The 20,538-nt window shown below is 45.1% G+C and overlaps 1 protein-coding gene across 2 annotated transcripts in view; it reads left to right on the forward strand.

Annotated features, from left to right (window-relative positions):
• abca7 (ATP-binding cassette, sub-family A (ABC1), member 7) overlaps window positions 1-20,538 on the forward strand; it is an 89,922-nt gene that overhangs the window by 34,795 nt on the left and 34,589 nt on the right. For both annotated transcript variants that reach the window (XM_060941607.1, XM_060941606.1), the window contains 8 exons: window positions 8,105-8,309; window positions 8,516-8,629; window positions 10,918-11,089; window positions 11,191-11,322; window positions 11,409-11,548; window positions 11,661-11,798; window positions 11,911-12,134; window positions 15,282-15,339. In XM_060941607.1, the coding sequence (XP_060797590.1) occupies window positions 8,105-8,309; window positions 8,516-8,629; window positions 10,918-11,089; window positions 11,191-11,322; window positions 11,409-11,548; window positions 11,661-11,798; window positions 11,911-12,134; window positions 15,282-15,339 (1,183 nt within the window). The remainder of the gene's footprint in view (window positions 1-8,104; window positions 8,310-8,515; window positions 8,630-10,917; window positions 11,090-11,190; window positions 11,323-11,408; window positions 11,549-11,660; window positions 11,799-11,910; window positions 12,135-15,281; window positions 15,340-20,538) is intronic.

Below are 20,538 nucleotides of genomic sequence, written 5' to 3' on the forward strand. Positions count from 1 at the left end.
TCACCGCGATTCCCAGTAGCACCTACTCCAGCAGAATCAATGGGGCACTGAAACAGTCAAGGAAAGTGCTGTACGGCCCAGGGCACCACAGACTTAAGGTTGAGGGGTGTTTTAAAGGGAACCTGTCATTGAAAAGCAGAACAACTAAACAGGACATTTATGTTGTCAATGAACTGTCAAGCCTCTGTTAGGCCTCCCAGCAATCATGGCCCTCAATCTGGTGCAGCGCGTCCATGCAGTGGAAGCACAGCAGAAGGACTTCAAGGCACTGTTCCCCACTGTGTTCACCGGGCTAGGGAAATTAAAGGAACCCTACACAATTGCCCTGGGTTCGGAAGCCGTCCCATATGCGCTGTCTTCTCCACGGCGCGTGCCTCTCCCCCTCCGCGACAAAGTAAGAACTGAACTGGACCATATGGTCAGCATGGGTGTCATCTCCAGGGTGACACAACCCACACCCTGGTGCGCAGGGATGGTCGTAGTGCCGAAGCCCAATGGAAAGATACGGCTGTGTGTGGGCCTAACTCAACTAAACAAGTGGGTTTTGAGGGAACTACACATCCTCCCAGCCGTAGATCACACCTTGGGCATGCTAGCGGGGGCGAAAGCATTCACAAAGCTGGATGCCACCTCTGGCTTCTGGCAAATCCCGCTGGCAGAGGAAAGTAAGCTGTTGACGACCTTCATCACCCCATTCGGGCGATATGCCTTCAACCGCTTGCCGTTCGGGATTTCCGCTGCACCCGAACACTTTCAGCGGCATATGGTGCAGATGCTGGAGGGGTGTGCAGGCGCAGTGTGTCACGCCGATGACATTCTGGTGTATGGTGAGAGCAAGGCTCAGCATGATGAGAGACTTTGTCACATCCTAAAGAAACTCCAGGAGGAGGGACCGACATTGAATGGGGAGAAATGTGAGTTTGGCAAAAACTGCATTACGTTCCTGGGCCACCGGGTCTCCGTGGACGGCGTGACACCGGACCCCAAGAAGATCAAAGCCATACAAGAGATGCCAGCACCAACGGACGTTGAAGGGGTGAAAAGACTCATGGGCATGGCAGACTATCTCAGCAAGTTCCTGCTACACCTCACGTCGTCTACACGCCCAATCAAAGATCTGCTGTGTGGGAAGAACGAGTGGTGCTGGGGAGCGCCACAGAAGGAAGCATTCAAAAAATTTAAGTCAGAGCTGAGCTCGACACAGGTGCTGGCTGCCTACTCACCAACAGCAGAGACATGTGTGTCGGCAGACGCCTCATCCTTGGGACTCGGGGGCGTCTTCACCCAGCGGCAGCCAGACGGAGCATGGAAATCGATAGTGTTCATCTCATGAGGCATGTCAGACACTGAAAGACACTATGCTCAGATTGAGGAGGAAGCTCTGGCAGCTACGTGGGCATGTGAGCGCTTGTCTTCGTACCTGCTGGGACTGAAATTCAGGCTGGAGACAGACCACAAGCCCCTAGTGCCATTGCTGAGCACCAAGGCTCTCAATGAACTCCCGCCGAGAGTGCTGAGATTTAGGCTGAGACTGCTGAGGTTCTCTTTTGACATCGTGCATGTGCCAGGGAAGAGCCTGATAACAGCAGACACTTTGTCCAGAGCCCCGATTCCACACACGTTCACGCCAGAAGAAAAAGAGAATGAGGCCGAGGTCAAAGTTTTCCTGGATGCGGTCACTCGGAGCCTCCCTGCCACAGGGAACCAATTGAAAGAAATTGCCGCGAAACAAAAAGCTGACCCAGTCTGTACACAACTGATCAGGTACTGTGAGACCGCATGGCCAGAAAGACATGCACTGCCCCCTGAGCTGACTCCCTTCTGGCCAGAGAAAGATAACCTCACCTTGAATGGACAGCTGCTCCTCCGAGGTCAAAGAATCGTGATTCCTGGTGAGCTGAGAAGAGAGATTCTTCAATGTCTGCACAGTGGGCACCAAGGGGTTGTTAAATGCCGAGCTAGGGCCCGCCAGTCAGTCTGGTGGCCAGGACTGTCAGTCCACATCAGGCAGATGGTGGAGAACTGTAGCATCTGTTCGCAGCATCGGGCAGAACAGAGAGAGCCGTTGCTGACGACAGCCGTGCAAGAGAGACCCTGGCAACGAGTCGGCTCAGACCTGTTCTTTTGGGAAAAGAGAACTTACTTGCTTGTAGTGGACTATTTTTCACGCTACATAGAAGTAGCCCACCTCAGAGAGGCTACTGCTGAGACAGTGGTGGCTGCACTCAAGGACGTCTTCAGTCGCCATGGGACCCCAGAAACTGTCATGTCTGACAACGGGCCGCAGTACAGCGGTTCAGTGTTCCAGTCCTTTGCCAGATTGTATGGATTTACCCATGTGACCAGCAGCCCCAGATACCCGCAGGCCAACGGAGAGGCGGAGCGGGCTGTTGCCACAGTCAAAGGACTGTGGAAGGGAGGTGACAAAGCAAGGACGCTGCAGACATACCGCGCCACACCTCTGGAGAGTGGCTACTCTCCAGCACAGCTCCTCATGGGGAGACAGATTCGCTCTGACATCCCCCCAGGTTCCAGTGGCACTGCAGCCTCGATGGCCAAGCATCAGGCAGTTCCGGAAGGTGGAAAGGCGGGTGAAGGAGAACCAGCAGTGCCGGTATAACCAGCACCACTGAGTTCGTGTCCTGCCGCAGCTGCAGTCAGGCCAAGAGGTTTGGCTGCTAAGAGAAAAGAAACAAGGGACAGTTGTGCAGAAAGCGTCAACACCTAGATCATACATCATTAGTACTGATGAAGGTCCAGTTAGGCGTAACCGCACACACATGCGCCCAGTTCACAACACTCAGACATCTACACCTGACATAACTGAGACACCTGCTGTCACCCCAGAGCCAGGTAACATAGGCACACCTGCACACAACACTATGGAAACAAGCAGAGACACACATACAGATACAACCAACACATACATCACTGCTTCAGGCCGAGTCTCACGCCCTCCCAGACATTTGGATTTATAAGAGACTTGTGGGACTAATATGTGTTCGGAAAAAAAAAGAGAAAAGATGGAATTGAGTTCAATTGTGTTGAAAAGAAAGTAATTCATGTTTGTGCATTTGGGGTATATGTGATTCATGTTGATGCATTTAAGAGTTTCTTTAAAGTAATGGTTGTATTTCAAGGGTTTAGAGATTGTCTTTCAGGACTATGAGTAATGTTTATTGAGAAGAGTGTGTATGTAAGATGCCAGTTAGGTCACCAGTGGAAACTGTGTGTTCAGTGGGGAATATAACTTAAGGGGGAGGTATGCTGTAATGGAATGTTAATTCTAGGTGATGTTGTACCACGGACCCATTTGGGAGGTACCCAGTTTTCCGGTACAGGCTTCTAAGGTGGGGTTTACATTAGACCGTATCAGCGGATCATCAGATTAACGTTTTTAAAAACGATTAGCGTGCACACAGCAACGCCAATACACGATTCGCGTGCACACAGCAACGCCAATACACGGATACGCTAATCACATGACTAATTAGACGTCACGTAAGTTGAAATGTGTAAATGTGTAATGTGTAAATTTCTCCTCAGCAGCTCGGCTCCGCAGGCATCCTGCGCTCCAAATCACTCCACCCTGAACAGCGAGTGCCCTCTGGAGGGTGCGCACTCCGGCCCTGCGCAGCTCACAGAGCACGCGAGTGAAGCGCACGAGCAGTGATTCGGGACTGAGCCGCTGTGTGTGTGATCCCAGTGCATATCGGGCATACGCAAGTCACTTACCACTTGCAAGTGGAAGGATGGCAAGCCTAAACACAATCATAACTACACAATGGGCAGTATTTGCATCAGTATTTGCAGTATTTTCATACTTTTATACTCTTTAATGAAAGGTGATACAAGGCGGAAGTCCGCGCCGTTTTTCAGCAGTCGCGTCACATGACCAACGCCAGCGAATCAGGAAGGTGGATGTCACAGTGACGTTGTCCAATGACGACGTCAGCTAGAGCTTAGCACAGCGTATCCGCGTATCCTCAATGTTTACACAGCACCGAACCAGACACGAACTGGGTTGAATACGTGGGCCCTGGCGGATTCCCGTTTCCCGGCATTTCCCGGCGTTTTAATGTGAACGGACAGTGCATCCGTGAAGAAAACGAGACAGATACGGTCTAATGTAAACTTGGCCTAAGTAAATGGTCAACCCGATACCGTCTCTGTCTTCTTTTAGTTGTAAGAAATAGAACCCAGTAGGAAACAATAACGTAACAAGGACTTTGACTTGGCCATTCCAAAATGTTAACTTTTATTCTTCTTTAACCATTCTTTGGTAGAACGACTTGTGTGCTTAGGGTCATTGGCTTGCTGCATGACCCACCTTCTCTTGAGATTCAGTTCATGGACAGATGTCCTGACATATTTTCCTTTAGAATTTGATGGTATAATTCAGAATTCATTCTTCCATCAATGATGGCAAGCCGTCCTGGCCCAGATGCAGCAAAACAGGCCCAAACCATGATACTACCACCACTATGTTTCACAGATGGGATAAGGTTCTTATGCTGGAATGCAGTGTTTTCCTTTCTCCAAATATAACGCTTCTCATTTAAACCAAAAAGTTCTATTTTGGTCTCATCTGTCCACAAAACATTTTTCCAATAGCCTTCTGGCTTGTCCACGTGATCTTTAGCAAACTACAGACATGCAGCAATGTTCTTTTTGGAGAGCAGTGGCTTTCTCCTTGCAACCCTGCCATGCACAGTATTGTTGTTCAGTGTTCTCCTGATGGTGGACTCCTGAACATTAATATTAGCCAATGTGAGAGAGGCCTTCAGTTGCTTACAAGTTACCCTGCGGTCCTTTTTGACCTTGCCGACTATTACACGCCTTGCTCTTGGAGTGATCTTTGTTAGTCGACCACTCCTGGGGAAGGTAACAATGGTCTTGAATTTCCTCCATTTGTACACAATCTGTCTGACTGTGGATTGGTGGAGTCCAAACTCTTTAGAAATGGTTTTGTAACCTTTTCCAGCCTGATGAGCATCAACAACGCTTTTTCTGAGGTCCTCAGAAATCTCCTTTTTTCATGCCATGATACACTTCTACAAACATGTGTTGTGAAGATCAGACTTTGATAGATCCCTGTTCTTTAAATAAAACAGGGTGCCCACTCACACCTGATTGTCATCCCATTGATTGAAAACACCTGACTCTAATTTCACCTTCAAATTAACTGCTAATCCTAGAGGTTCACATACTTTTGCCACTCACAGATATGTAATATTGGATCATTTTCCTCAATAAATAAATGACCAAGTATAATATTTTTGTCTCATTTGTTTAACTGGGTTCTCTTGATCTACTTTTAGGACTTGTGTGAAAATCTGATGATGTTTTAGGTCATATTTATGCAGCAATACAGAAAATTCTAAAGGGTTCACAAACTTTCAGGCACCACTGTATGAAGTGGAAAAGTGTGCTGTGGTCTGACGAGTACATATTTCAAATTGTTTTTGGAAATCATAAACGTCATGTCTGCCGGGCTAAAGAGGAAATGGACCATCAAAATTGTTACCAGTGCAAAGTTCAAATGCCAGCATCTGAGATGGCATGGGTAACTTGCACATCTGTAAAGGTATATGGAGGTTTTGGAGCAACCTGCTGCCATACAGACAACGCCTTTTTCAAGGATGTCCCTGCTTATTCCAGCAAGCATTCTGCACATGTGGCTTCGTAGTAAGAGTGAAGGTGCTAAACTGGCCTGCCTGCCTGACTCCCATTAAAAATGTGTGGTGCGTTATGAAGCGCAAAATACAACAACAGAGACCCCGAACCGCTGATCAACTGAAGTCGCATATCAAGCAAAAATGGGAAAGAATTTCACTTTCACAACTTCAGCAATTAGTGTCCTTATTTCCCAAATGTGTACTGAGTGTTGTTAAAAGAAAAGGTGATGTAACAATGGTAAACATGTACCTGTCCCAACTTTTTTGGAATGTGTTGCAGGCATCAAATTTAAAATGAGTGTATATTAACAAAAAAAAAGTTTATCAATAGTAACAGTAACCAAAGTGACATCTACGTTTAAGTTTACAGGAAATACACAATCTGTCCATTTAATTAGGAACAGCTACACACCTGCACATTCATACAGTTATTGAATCAACCAGTCATATGGGTACTGCACAGTGCATAAAGTCTTGCAGATACAGGTCAAAACCTTCAGTAATTTTTCACATCAAACATCAGAATGCTGAAAAAATGTGACCTCAGTGACTAACTTTGCCATGGGTGGTGGTGCCAGATGGGCTCGTTTGAAATTTTCACACACAACTGTCTCTCTAGGGCGGCACGGCAGTGTAGTGGTTAGCGCTGTCGCCTCACAGCAAGAAGGTCCTGGGTTCAAGCCCCGTGGCCGGCGAGGGCCTTTCTGTGCGGAGTTTGCATGTTGTCCGCGTGGGTTTGCTCCGGTTTCCCCCACAGTCCAAAGACATGCAGGTTAGGTTAACTGGTGACTCTAAATTGACCGTAGGTGTGAATGTGAGTGTGAATGGTTGTCTGTGTCTATGGTGGGGTTTACATTAGACCGTATCAGCGGATCATCAGATTAACGTTTTAAAAACGATTAGCGTGCACACAGCAACGCCAATACACGATTCGCGTGCACACAGCAACGCCAATACACGGATACGCTCGGCTCCGCAGGCATCCTGCGCTCCAAATCACTCCGCTCTGAACAGCAAGTGCCCTCTGGAGGGTGCGCAGTCCGGCCCTGCGCAGCTCACAGAGCGTGCGAGTGAAGTGCACGAGCAGTGATTCGGGACTGAACCGCTGTGTGTGTGATCCTAGTGCATATCGGGCATGCGCGTCACTTACCACTTGCAAGTGGAAGGATGGCAAGCCTAAAGACAATCATAACTACACAATGGGCAGCATTTGCATCAGTATTTGCAGTATTTTCATACTTTTATACTCTTTAATGAAAGGTGATACAAGGCGGAAGTCCGCGCCGTTTTTCAGCAGTCACGTCACATGACCAACGCCAGCGAATCAGGAAGGTGGATGTCACAGTGACATTGTCCAATGACGACGCCAGCTAGAGCTCAGCACAGCGTATCCGCGTATTCTCAATGTTTACACAGCACCGGACCAGACACGATCTGGATTGAATACGTGGACCCTGGCGGATTCCCGTTTCCCGGCGTTTCCAGGCGTTTTAATGTAAACGGACAGTGCATCCGCGAAGAAAACGAGACAGATACGGTCTAATGTAAACTTGGCCTATGTGTCAGCCCTGTGATGACCTGGCGACTTGTCCAGGGTGTACCCCGCCTTTCGCCCGTAGTCAGCTGGGATAGGCTCCAGCTTGCCTGCGACCCTGTAGAACAGGATAAAGCGGCTACAAATAATGAAATGAGATGAGAACTGTCTTTCTAGAATTTACACAAAATGGTTGGGAGGGGGGAAAAAATCATCCACTGAGCAGTAGTTCTGTGGTCAAAAATGGCTTGTTAGTGAGAGGTCAGAGGAAATTGGCAAGTCTGCTTTGAGCTGATAAAAAGGCCATGGTAATTCAAATAACCACTCCATGCAACCATGTTGAGCAGAAAAGCATCTCGGAACTCACGACATGCTACACAATGGGATAAAACTAATGGGATACAACAGTAGAAGTCCACATTGGGTTCCCCTCATCTTAGCCAAGAACAGGAATCTGAGGATACAGTGGGCATAGATTCACCTAAAGTAGGTAAATGAAGATTGGAAAAAGGCCAGGTGATGTTTTTCTAAGCTTTAGCTATCCAGGTTTGGTGACACTGTGCTGAATGTAGCCTCAGATTGCTGTTCTTGGCTGACAGGAGTGTAATCTTATGCGCTCTTCTGTTGTTACAGCTCATTCAATTGCAAAATTAGTCTGACTACGAGGGGACATTTCTTTTCTGATGGTAATCATCTCTTCTAAGATTACAACCAGACATAAAGATAGGGAAACCGTGTACAAAGATACTTGTGGTGTTTTTCATTTGTCACTCATTTGCATATAAAACTTGACATTTATTATTATTATTATTATTATTATTATTTAACTTTTTTTTTGTAAGGTGGAAAATGGTATTCAGATTTCTCTAGAATTGTTTTATTTATCCTGTAGAGCTTCCTCTCTCCAGTAGCCTTTGGATTTGGCTGTGAGTACTTCTCTCAATATGAAGAGCAAGGAGTGGGTATTCAGTGGTTCAATCTTCTGTCCAGTCCTACTGAAGGAGACGAATACAACTTCACTACCTCAATCATAATGTTGTATGTGGATGCCTTCATCTATGGAGTGGCCACTTGGTACATTGAAGCTGTGTTCCCAGGTCAGGCGTCGTTATACTGTTGGGAAGATATATGGGTCAAAGACAAGTCTGTGTCCTTTTTTTATTTTTGCATATCAAGAATGTTTATTAATGTTTGTGAAAATGACTAATAATTAACATTAAATTATATCATTCATAGATACAAATTTTAGGTATTTATTTATGTCTGACCTTTTCATGTTATGATTTTGTTTTCCTTTTTTCAGGGCAGTATGGTATTCCCAGGCCTTGGTATTTTATCTTCCAGTTAAATTACTGGGGAGGGGTACCACTGGAGGCTGACATGCCCGTTCCTCCAGCACCGTGTGATCAACCAGACAGTAAGAACACATTACTAGCAACATACAGTGGTGCTTGAAAGTTTGTGAACCCTTTAGAATTTTCTATATTGCTGCATAAATATGACCTAAAACATCATCAGATTTTCACACAAGTCCTAAAAGTAGATAAAGAGAACCCAGTTAAACAAATGAGACAAAATATTATACTTGGTCATTTATTTATCGAGGAAAATGATCCAAAATTACATATCTGTGAGTGGCAAAAGTATGTGAACCTCTACGATTAGCAGTTAATTTGAAGGTGAAATTAGAGTCAGGTGTTTTCAATCAATGGGATGACAATCAGGTGTGAGTGGGCACCCTGTTTTATTTAAAGAACAGGGATCTATCAAAGTCTGATCTTCACAACATGTTTGTGGAAGTGTATCATGGCACAAACAAAGGAGATTTCTGAGGACCTCAGAAAAAGCGTTGTTGATGCTCGTCAGGCTGGAAAAGGTTACAAAACCATCTCTGAAGAGTTTGGACTCCACCAATCCACAGTCAGACAGATTGTGTACAAATGGAGGAAATTCAAGACCATTGTTACCCTCCCCAGGAGTGGTCGACCAACAAAGATTACTCCAAGAGCAAGGCGTGTAATAGTTGGCGAGGTCACAAAGGACCCCAGGGTAATTTCTAAGCAACTGAAGGCCTCTCTCACGTTGGCTAATGTTAATGTTCATGAGTCCACCATCAGGAGAACACTGAACAACAATGGTGTGCATGGCAGGGTTGCAAGGAGAAAGCCAAAGCTGTCCAAAAAGAACATTGCTGCTTGTCTGCAGTTTGCTAAAGATCACGTGGACAAGCCAGAAGGCTACTGGAAAAATGTTTTGTGGACGGATGAGACCAAAATAGAAGTCCATCCATTATCTGTAGCTGCTTATCCTGTCCTACAGGATCACAGGCAAGCTGGAGCCTATCCCAGCTGACTATGGGCGAAAGGCGGGGTACACCCTGGACAAGTCGCCAGGTCATCGCTGGGCTGACACAGAGACACAGACAACCATTCACACTCACATTCACACCTAGGGTCAATTTAGAGCCAGCAATTAGCCTAACCTGCATACCTTTGGACTCATTCATCTCATCTCATTATCTCTAGCCACTTTATCCTTCTACAGGGTCGCAGGCAAGCTGGAGCCTATCCCAGCTGACTACGGGCGAAAGGCAGGGTACACCCTGGACAAGTCGCCAGGTCATCACAGGGCTGACACATAGACACAGACAACCATTCACACTCACATTCACACCTACGCTCAATTTAGAGTCACCAGTTAACCTAACCTGCATGTCTTTGGACTGTGGGGGAAACCGGAGGAAACCCACGCGGACACGGGGAGAACATGCAAACTCCACACAGAAAGGCCCTTGTCGGCTGCTGGGCTCGAACCCAGGACCTTCTTGCTGTGAGGTGACAGTGCTAAGCACTACACCACTGTGCAAAATAGAACTTTTTGGTTTAAATGAGAAGCGTTATATTTGAAGAAAGAAAAACACTGCATTCCAGCATAAGAACCTTATCCCATCTGTGAAACATGGTGGTGGTAGTATCATGGTTTGGGCCCATTTTGCTGCATCTGGGCCAGAACGGCTTGCCATCATTGACAGAACAATGAATTCTGAATTATACCAGTGAATTCTAAAGGAAAACGTCAGGACATCTGTCCATGAACTGAATCTCAAGAGAAGGTGGGTCATGCAGCAAGACAACGACCCTAAGCACACAAGTCATTCTACTAAAGAATGGTTAAAGAAGAATAAATATAATGTTTTGGAATGGCCAAGTCAAAGTCCTGACCTTAATCCAATCGAAATGTTGTGGAAGGACCTGAAGCGAGCAGTTCATGTGAGGAAACCCACCAACATCCCAGAGTTGAAGCTGTTCTGTACGGAGGAATGGGCTAAAATTCCTCCAAGCCGGTGTGCAGGACTGATCAACAGTTACCGGAAACATTTAGTTGCAGTTATTGCTGCACAAGGGGGTCATACCAGATAGAAAGCAAAGGTTCACATACTTTTGCCACTCACAGATATGTAATATTGGATCATTTTCCTCAATAAATAAATGACCAAGTATAATATTTTTGTCTCATTTGTTTAACTGGGATCTCTTTATCTACTTTTGGGACTTGTGTGAAAACCTGATGTTTTAGGTCATATATATGCAGCAATATAGAAAATTCTAAAGGGTTCACAAACTTTCAAGCACCACTGGATACTAAATTCAACTCTACAAAATTAGATTTTGGGATAACTTATTAATTCTAACTGTTCTTTTACAGATCAAATCGAACCAGAACCTTCTCATCTCGTCCTTGGAGTTGCCATACATGACTTGGTGAAAATTTATAAAAAAGGGGCCAAACTTGCTGTCAATCATCTGAGCCTCAAGTTCTATGAGGGTCATATCACGTCATTCCTGGGTCATAATGGAGCTGGCAAGACAACAACAATGTAAGCGGCAGACTTGCGAAGTTCATCAGATATTTTGTTTCGAACACTGTTAGCATCAGATTCGTTATATACAGCCTCTTAGAACTGGCTTCTCATGACAGGTCCATTCTGACTGGGCTGTTCCCCCCAACTGCTGGCACGGTTTATATAAAGGGCAGAGATATTCGCACAGATATGGACATCATCCGTCGAACTCTGGGAGTGTGCCCCCAACACAATGTTCTTTTCCCAATGTAAGACCATAAATGTGAAACCTGAAATGCATATTCATATAAATAAAAGTTATATATCGTGGTTTTAATGACTGTTTATTCTCTAGGCTCACTGTCGAAGAGCATGTATGGTTCTATGGCCGTCTTAAAGGCATGAGCAGTGCTGAGGTTAAAGAGGAGATGGCTTCCTTGCTGGAAGATGTAGGACTGTTACACAAATGGCACGATCAAACCAGGAACCTCTCAGGTGCTCTTGTCAATAGAGTTCATTCGCTGTGTCAGAATGCAAGAGAAAGCCATGTTTCTGTTTACTCAGTGATACTTGCCTTAATCATTACTCAACTTTTTATTTTTTCCAGGAGGCATGCAGAGGAAGCTCTCGGTCGCTATAGCCTTTATAGGAGGTTCTAAAGTTGTTGTCTTGGATGAGCCTACTGCTGGAGTGGACCCCTATTCACGACGTGGTATCTGGGACCTACTGCTCAAATACCGCAAAGGTTGTTCTGTTTGGGTTGCGTTTCATTCCCTTTGAGTTAGTGTATATATAGAAATATAAAATGTAATAGCGAGTCCTTCACATTATACGATAAGCCTCTTTATTATTTTCAGACCGCACTATCATTTTGTCCACACATTACATGGATGAGGCGGATCTCCTTGGCGACCGCATCGCCATTATCTCTCAGGGGAAGTTGTGCTGCTGCGGCTCGCCACTTTTCCTAAAAGCTCGTCTGGGCACAGGATATTACCTCACCATAGTGAAGAAGGAGCTCCAGACTCTCACACCAAGCAATACAAGTGCTGCCGATCTCTCAGCATCTACAATCATGAAGGTTTGAATATTTCAGCTCAGAAAATCTGAGCTCTGTGATGTACAGTGTCTTGCAAAAGTATTCATCCCCCTTGGCGTTTGTCTTGTTTTGTCGCATTACAAGCTGGAATTAAAATGGGGTTTTGGGAGGGTTAGGACCATTTGATTTACACAACATGCCTACAGCTTTGTTTTCTTGTGACACAAACAAAAATCAAGATAAAACAGAAATCTGGAGTGTGCATAGGTATTCACCCCCTTTTGTATGAAACCCCCAAATAAGAGCTGGTCCAACCAATTCACTTCATAAGTCACATAATTAGTTGATTAAAGGAGATACGCAGAACCTTTATTTTTAAATACATTTCTGAGTGGATAGTATCTCCATCCTTGACTCTTGTATGCTGCATAATTGGGAATAGAGTGTTAAAACCGACCGCAAAGTTGGCATTCGAGCTGCCCCGCTGAGCCAGCCAGCCCTGGGTGGGTGATGTAACAGCAGGAGCCGGTGCTATAGACCAAAGCCAGACTCGGCAGGCAAAAGTGGTTGCAATGGCCTCGTTGTTCGGATTTATTGCAGATTCTTCGGATTCCTCAGATAGTAGCACATCTATGACTGTGATAGTCCTGAAATTGGAGTGTGTGTACATGCTACTGCTATACACGTAGAACCGTATCAGTTCGAACCATCGGAAAGTGAATCTGACAATAACACGTCGGCCACAGAGGCCCCCACCTTACGAAATAAAGCCAGAGAACAAAGCCGTCTAGAGAATTGGATGGAATTGAACTGACAGTCTCATGTGACTCATTGAAACAGGATAGGTGTTATAACTATCCTGTACATGCATGCATTTCCACTGATAAAACGTTAAAAGCTAATTAAATAATCCGATGAACTGAGACAATCACATTCTGAAGCAAATTAAATAATCTTATACCGGTAACTTAAACACACAATACAAGTTACATGTATTAATCTAAATGCAGGTAAACAACGAGTGTTGTTGTTTTTGTCATGTACGGTAACCAAATGAGAGTCGCAGATTACCCGTCTGTGTTCTCGCTTCTTGAAGGCCAATCTTATGGCTGATTTGTTTTGAATCAATCTGAATTTCAGTTCTTCGTTCATTCGCTTCTTCCACATAAGGGCGAGATATTGCTACTGAGGTAAGCATATCCAGCAGGGAAAAAAAAAAGTATATCCAGCAGAGAAATCTGACGACCGGTTCACTCATTCTCCATTTTCTCCATACTGAGTACTCCGCCATTACTGCTCGGCTCACACTCTGGGAGAACCGGTGCAACTGAACTTATTTTCCTTTTCCTTTAATTGTTAGTACTGCACCCTCTTTCAATATGGGCTTATAGCCAACGCTCCTCAAGAGATCAGAGGTCTCGTACGAGTCTTCAGTAAAATGTGCAGAGCAGAGGACAGACCACTTTTTAGGTGCCCAGTCCTTGAATTTCTCACAAAACGCGTCTTAATCATTGCAGTTTGAACATTCTTGGGCCATGAATGCAACATAAATCCACCTTTTGTCGTGTTGCTGCACCAGCCAGCAACACATCTACGTGGCATGGCAATAAATTAGCTCAAAATGGAGGATCGGAGTTGCAGTCAGCTCTGTGTTTTAGTATAGCGGAAGTGGCAACGAGACCGATAGCCTTCCCGCTGTGACATCACAAATGTCAATGTCATTCACTCAGACCGCTACCCATATGAATCACTTTAATTATAAAAATTACTATATTAGATTTATTGTTAATGCTTAAAACTATTCCTATGCCATTCTTGAGGTCTCAAGGCATTTAAAAACAAAAAGTAAGGCCATGGTTCTGTATATCTCCTTTAAGATCCACCTGTGTGCAATCAAAGTGTCACATGATTTGTCATACAATGTCTGTATAAATCATCCTGTTCTGGAAGGACCCTGACTCTGCAACACAACTAAGCAAGGAGCCTCCAAACAGGCCAGAGACAAAGTTGTGGAGAAGTATAGATCAGGGTTGGGTCATGAAAAATATCCCAAACTTTGAATATCCCATGGAGCACCATTAAATCCATTATAGCAAAATGGAAAGAAAATGGCACCACTACAAACCTGATAAGAGAAGGCCACTCACCAAAACTCACAGACTGGGCAAGGAGGGCATTAATCAGAGATGCAACAAAGACACCAAAGATAACACTGAAGGAGCTGCAAAGATCCACAGAGGAGATGGAAGTATCTGTCCATAGGACCACTTTATACCATACACTCCACAGAGTGGGGCTTTATGGAAGAGTGGCCAGAAAAAAGCCATTACTTAAGAAAACACATTTGAAGTTTGCCCATCAGCATGTGGCAGACTCCCCAAACACATGGAAGAAGATTCTCTGGTCAAATAGGAATAAAATTGAACTTTTTGGCCATCATGGGAAATGCCATGTGTGGCGCAATCCCAACACCCTGAGGACACCATCCTGCAGTGAAGCATGGTGGTGGCAGCATCATGCTGTGGGGATATTTTTCATCTGCAGGGACAAGAAAGCTGGTCAGGACTGAAGGAAAGATGGATGGCACTAAATACAGGGCAATTCTGGAGAAAAACCTGTTTGAGTCGGCCAGAGGTTTGAGATGAGGACGAAGGTTCACGTTCCAGCAGGACAATGACCCTAAATGTACTGCTAAAGCTACACTGGAGTGGTTTAAAGGGAAACATTTAAATGTCTTGGAATGGCCTAGTCAAAGCCCAGACTTCAATCCAATTGAGAATCTGTGGTATAACTTGAAGATTGCTGGACACCAACACAACCCATCTAACTTGAAGGAGTTGGAGCAGTTTTGCCTTGAGGAATGGGCAACAGTCCCAGTGGCTAGATGTGCTAAGCTAATAGAGACATACCCCAAGAGACTTGCAGCTATAGATTTCTGTTTTTTCATTTCCAGATTTCTTTTTTTTTTTTCATTTTAATTATTGTTTTTGTCACAATAAAACAACAATTTGCACCTTTTAAAGTTGTAGGCATGTTGTGTAAATCAAATGATGCTAACCCTCCAAAAATCCATTTTAATTCCAGCTTGTAATGCGACAAAACGGGATAAGCATGAAGGGGATGAATACTTTTGCAAGACACTGTAGGTTTGATTATTGACTGGCACTGTGTTGATTATCTATGTTTTAGGAGAGTGATTCTTCCATGAGTGATGACACTGGACTTGGAAATGAGATCTGTGGCTCAGGTGAGGACAGTGTTGTCTGTTTAGTATTCTGCTGGGACCCAGGACTTTAACAATTGTGCTCGAAACTACAACCCCGATTCCAAAAAAGTTGGGACAAAGTACAAATTGTAAATAAAAACGGAATGCAATAATTTACAAATCTCAAAAACTGATATTGTATTCACAATAGAAAATAGACAACATATCAAATGTCTAAAGTGAGACATTTTGAAATTTCATGCCAAATATTGGCTCATTTGAAATTTCATGACAGCAACACATCTCAAAAAAGTTGGGACAGGGGCAATAAGAGGCTGGAAAAGTTAAAGGTACAAAAAAGGAACAGCTGGAGGACCAAATTGCAACTCATTAGGTCAATTGGCAATAGGTCATTAACATGACTGGTATAAAAAGAGCATCTTGGAGTGGCAGCGGGTCTCAGAAGTAAAGATGGGAAGAGGATCACCAATCCCCCTAATTCTGCGCCGACAAATAGTGGAGCAATATCAGAAAGGAGTTCGACAGTGTAAAATTGCAAAGAGTTTGAACATATCATCATCTACAGTGCATAATATCATCAAAAGATTCAGACAATCTGGAAGAATCTCTGTGCGTAAGGGTCAAGGCCGGAAAACCATACTGGGTGCCCGTGATCTTCGGGCCCTTAGATGGCACTGCATCACATACAGGCATGCTTCTGTATTGGAAATCACAAAATGGGCTCAGGAATATTTCCAGAGAACATTATCTGTGAACACAGTTCACCGTGCCATCCGCCGTTGCCAGCTAAAACTCTATAGTTCAAAGAAGAAGCCGTATCTAAACATGATCCAGAAGCGCAGGCGTCTTCTCTGGGCCAAGGCTCATTTAAAATGGACTGTGGCAAAGTGGAAAACTGTTCTGTGGTCAGACGAATCAAAATTTGAAGTTCTTTATGGAAATCAGGGACGCCGTGTCATTCGGACTAAAGAGGAGAAGGACGAGCCAAGTTGTTATCAGCGCTCAGTTCAGAAGCCTGCATCTCTGATGGTATGGGGTTGCATTAGTGCGTGTGGCATGGGCAGCTTACACATCTGGAAAGACACCATCAATGCTGAAAGGTATATCCAGGTTCTAGAGCAACATATGCTCCCATCCAGATGACGTCTCTTTCAGGGAAGACCTTGCATTTTCCGACATGACAATGCCAAACCACATACTGCATCAATTACAGCATCATGGCTGCGTAGAAGAAGGGTCCGGGTACTGAACTGGCCAGCCTGCAGTCCAGATCTTTTACCCATAGAAAACATTTGGCGCATCATAAAACGGAAGATACGACAAAAAAGACCTAAGACAGTTGAGCAACTAGAATCCTACATTAGTGCCCTGTCACACTACGACGTTCTCACCAGCGTTCGAGTAACGTGTTGCGAAACGCAGAGGAACGTCGAGAACGTTAGAAAAAAGTTACAAGAAAGTTAGACGAGCGTCGGCAAACGTTGGGGAACGTCGAGGGACGTCGGCGAACGCTGAGGGTGAAAAATAGTTTTGGGTGTGCACAAAAATTCAGGACGTTCTATCAAAACGCTACTTACACGTTAGAGGAACGTTACACGAAAGTTTGCGGGCGTTACTCGAACGTTACTCGAAAGTCAGGACGTTCCCTGGACGCTAGGCGGACGCCGGCCCATCAGGGTCGAGTGTCCAGCGCGTGCCTAGCGCTTGGGTAACGCTTGCCTAACGCCTGTGTAACATCCATCGAACGTCTGTCCAGCGTGTCGCCAACGTTTTTCAGCGTTCGTCAGCGTTCGCCGAGCGTTCTTAACGCTCATGTAACGCTCTTTCAACATCTTTCTAACGTCTGTCAGCGTTCTGAATTTTTCCAGCGTCTGTGTAACGTCCATGTAGCATCCTTGTAACGCGCCTGTAACCTACTGGTAGCGTTCAGGAGCATTTGGCAGGCACTTGCCAGAAATATATTTAAAAGGGGCTTGCAGAGGCCACCGACAGTCCTGTTGGAACTTTCACAGAGTGAAGACTTCAGAACAATGACAGACCAAGAGAAACACCAGTATGCTGTTGCTGCTCTCATGCATCACAACAACCTCCTGCAGTTGGCATTGCACCAGGTTAAGATGTCCAAGGCAGAGTCAAAGAAGAAAAGGAAGAGGAGAGGGAGAAAGAGCTGGGTGAGACCCTGGATAGGAAGGCGACCACAGTTTGGTGTTTATGACAAGCTGATGGCTGAACTCCGAGCTGAAGACCAAGCCTCCTTCCACAACTTCCTGCGCATGCCAGCAGTGATGTTTGATGAGCTGAGACAGAGAGTTGGTCCCAGGATCACCAAGAAGGACACTCGCTTTAGACCGGCCCTCGACCCTGGTATGAAGCTGGCCCTGACTTTGCGACACCTTGCCTCTGGTGACAGCTATGCTTCGCAGAAGTTTGCCTGGAGAGTACCTCACAACACACAGTCACTGGTGGTCAGAGAGGTTTGCCATGCCATACTGGACGAGTACCTGGATGAGATGCTGACCTGCCCCAGTACGCCAGAAGAGTGGAAGGAAGTTGCTGACAGATTCTATCAGAGGTGGAACTTCCCCCATGTCCTGGGAGCACTAGATGGCAAGCATGTGGCCATTAGGTGTCCTGCAGAGAGTGGCTCCTTGTATTGCAACTACAAGGGGTTCTATTCCATCGTGTTGCTGGCCCTTGTGGATTCTGACTACAAGTTCCTGTGGGCAGATCTTGGAGGCCTGGGATCAGCATCCGATGCCCAGATCTACAACTCCAGTGAGCTGAAACATGGAGCTGAAGAAGACCTGCTTGGGTTTCCACAGCCTATACCTCTCCCACAAGACACTACAGATGTTCCATACTTCTTCATTGGAGATGACGCCTTTGCCCTGAGAGCCTACATGATGAAGCCCTACAGTCTCCGTGGTCTATCACAGGAGGAGCGCATTTTCAACTACAGACTGTCGAGAGCCAGGAGGGTCGTGGAGAACGCCTTTGGGATCCTTGCCAACAGGTTCCAGGTGATTCTTGGCACTATGCAGCACAAGCCAGAGACTGTGAAGCTGATAGTGAAGACCTGCTTGGTCCTTCACAACTTGATGAGGGTCAGATATCCAACACTGCAGAACCAACAGCTGGACCAGCCAGAAGGTCCAGAAGAAGACTTTGTGCCTGGTGCCTGGAGAGATGGCTTCAATATGGAAGACACACAGGTTGTTGCAGGCCCCAACACTGCGACCAAAGAAGCCAAGAAGCAGAGGAACCTCATCAAGCACTGGGTCAACTCCTCAGCTGGGGCACTGGACTGGCAGGACAGGATGGTGTAGACCTGGACCCTAGTGTTGCAATGCAGAATGGACTTAATATAGACTATACTTTTTGGTAGACACAACTTTTAGAAACTGAAATATTGTATGTGTAACTTAATTACAATGACTTATTTGTCGATAACAGTAATAATAAAAGTAATTGTGTGTGTCATTTCGAAGTAATTATTTTTACTGATCGCCCTACTTTTTTAGCCAATCTGTTCTAGGCATGATCTCTTTTTCAATTATTTATTTTACTGAGTTCCCGGTCGACCCCTTTTCACGTAACCAAACGTATAAAACAGTATTAATAAATGTCATAGTTTTATTTTGTATTGTTTTATTCTTTTTCATTTTTTTAACTTTTTTTTTTTTTTGGGGATTTTGTATTTTTGTATTATATTTTTTATTTTATTTTATATTTTACTTTTTATTTTTTTTTATTTTAAAATAAAAAGTAAACTAAAAAAAAAATAAAAAATAACATAAAATAAAATAAAACATATAAAATAAAAGAAAAATATAAAATAAAACATATACAATAAAAGAAAAATATAAAATAAAATAAAACATATAAAATAAAAGAAAAATATAAAATAAAAAATATATTTTACTTTTTATTTTATTTTTTATTTTATCTTTTATTTTATATTTTATTGTATATTTTTTATTTTACCTTTTATTTTTTATTTTATCTTTTATTTTATTTTATAATTTTTTTTTACGTATTTTTTTTTTTTTTTTCATTATTTTGTTGGGGGGGACAATATTAAAAACAAGAAATTTAAAGTTTCACGCAAGAACCAGGCAAAGTTCAAACTATGTACAACATTTATTTACAGATTCCTAAACAAAAAGTTCTACGAGTCAGTCTCTGGGTCCACTGGTGGCTGTGGAGTGTTGAGCGTGTCATTCAGAGAGGTAGCCGTGGACGGGGTGGCAACTGGACCTGGACTGTCCAGGGTGCTGAACAAGTCGCTGACACTGGCTGCTGTAGACACTCCGGTGGGGAACACGGTAACGTCCGTGGCGGCACAAGTGACAACCAGGGCTGGAGAGCTGCTGCCTTGGTTGCTCTGGTCCATGGTGTGTCTTGCAGAGCTGATGGCCGTAGAGACGGAGGCATGGGTGGTGGCTGGTGCTGTCAGCGTGTGGAAGATGGGAGAGTTCCTACTCTGTTGCTGGAAGAACCTTTGTGGCTGGTAGTAGGAGTGAGGCTGCTGGAAGGACGAGTGAGGCTGCTGGAAGGACGAGTGAGGCTGCTGGAAGGACGAGTGAGGCTGCTGGAAGGACGAGTGAGGCTGCTGCTGGTGGTATCTGGCCATCCACTCCCTGGTCTGTGACTGCCAAGGAGTGCCAGTGGGCGGGTTGTCATGCCACTGGCTAGGGTCCGGCTGAAACATGTCGCTCTGGGCTTGCCTGGTGGTTGTGATGCCAGGAGGGGGGGCCGACCGACATGTAGCTGAGAAGGTAGGCAGGTCCTCCTCTTCCTCTTCAGTGTCTTCATCCATCAGCCGCATGAGGATCATGTTGATGCTGGCCCTGGCCTTCTTGAACTTCCGGCTCGACATTGTGAGAAGGCTGTCCCTCACGTAGTTCGCAAAGGTCGACTCAGGGGTCACTGCTGGAGGCTGGAACAAACCCTTGAGTATAGCCTCTGACTCCTTGACCTTCTCCTGCAGGGTAGCCAACACGTCATCCTCAGTGGTGGTATCCTCATCCTGTCCAGATCGTCTGGGCCTCTTGGAACTGCTGCTGCTGGAGGCTGCTGTGGCAGGTGTGGAAGATCTGGAAGGTATGGCAGCACACTCCGTGATAGAAGGTCCAGATACCGGTAAATCCTCCTGGACAGTTGCTGCAGCTGAGGCTCTGCTGGGTAGGATGGGCTTGGCTGGCTCCGGTCTGTGTCGCA

Source organism: Neoarius graeffei, chromosome 15, assembly GCF_027579695.1.
Source record: "Neoarius graeffei isolate fNeoGra1 chromosome 15, fNeoGra1.pri, whole genome shotgun sequence".
NCBI lineage: Eukaryota > Metazoa > Chordata > Actinopteri > Siluriformes > Ariidae > Neoarius > Neoarius graeffei.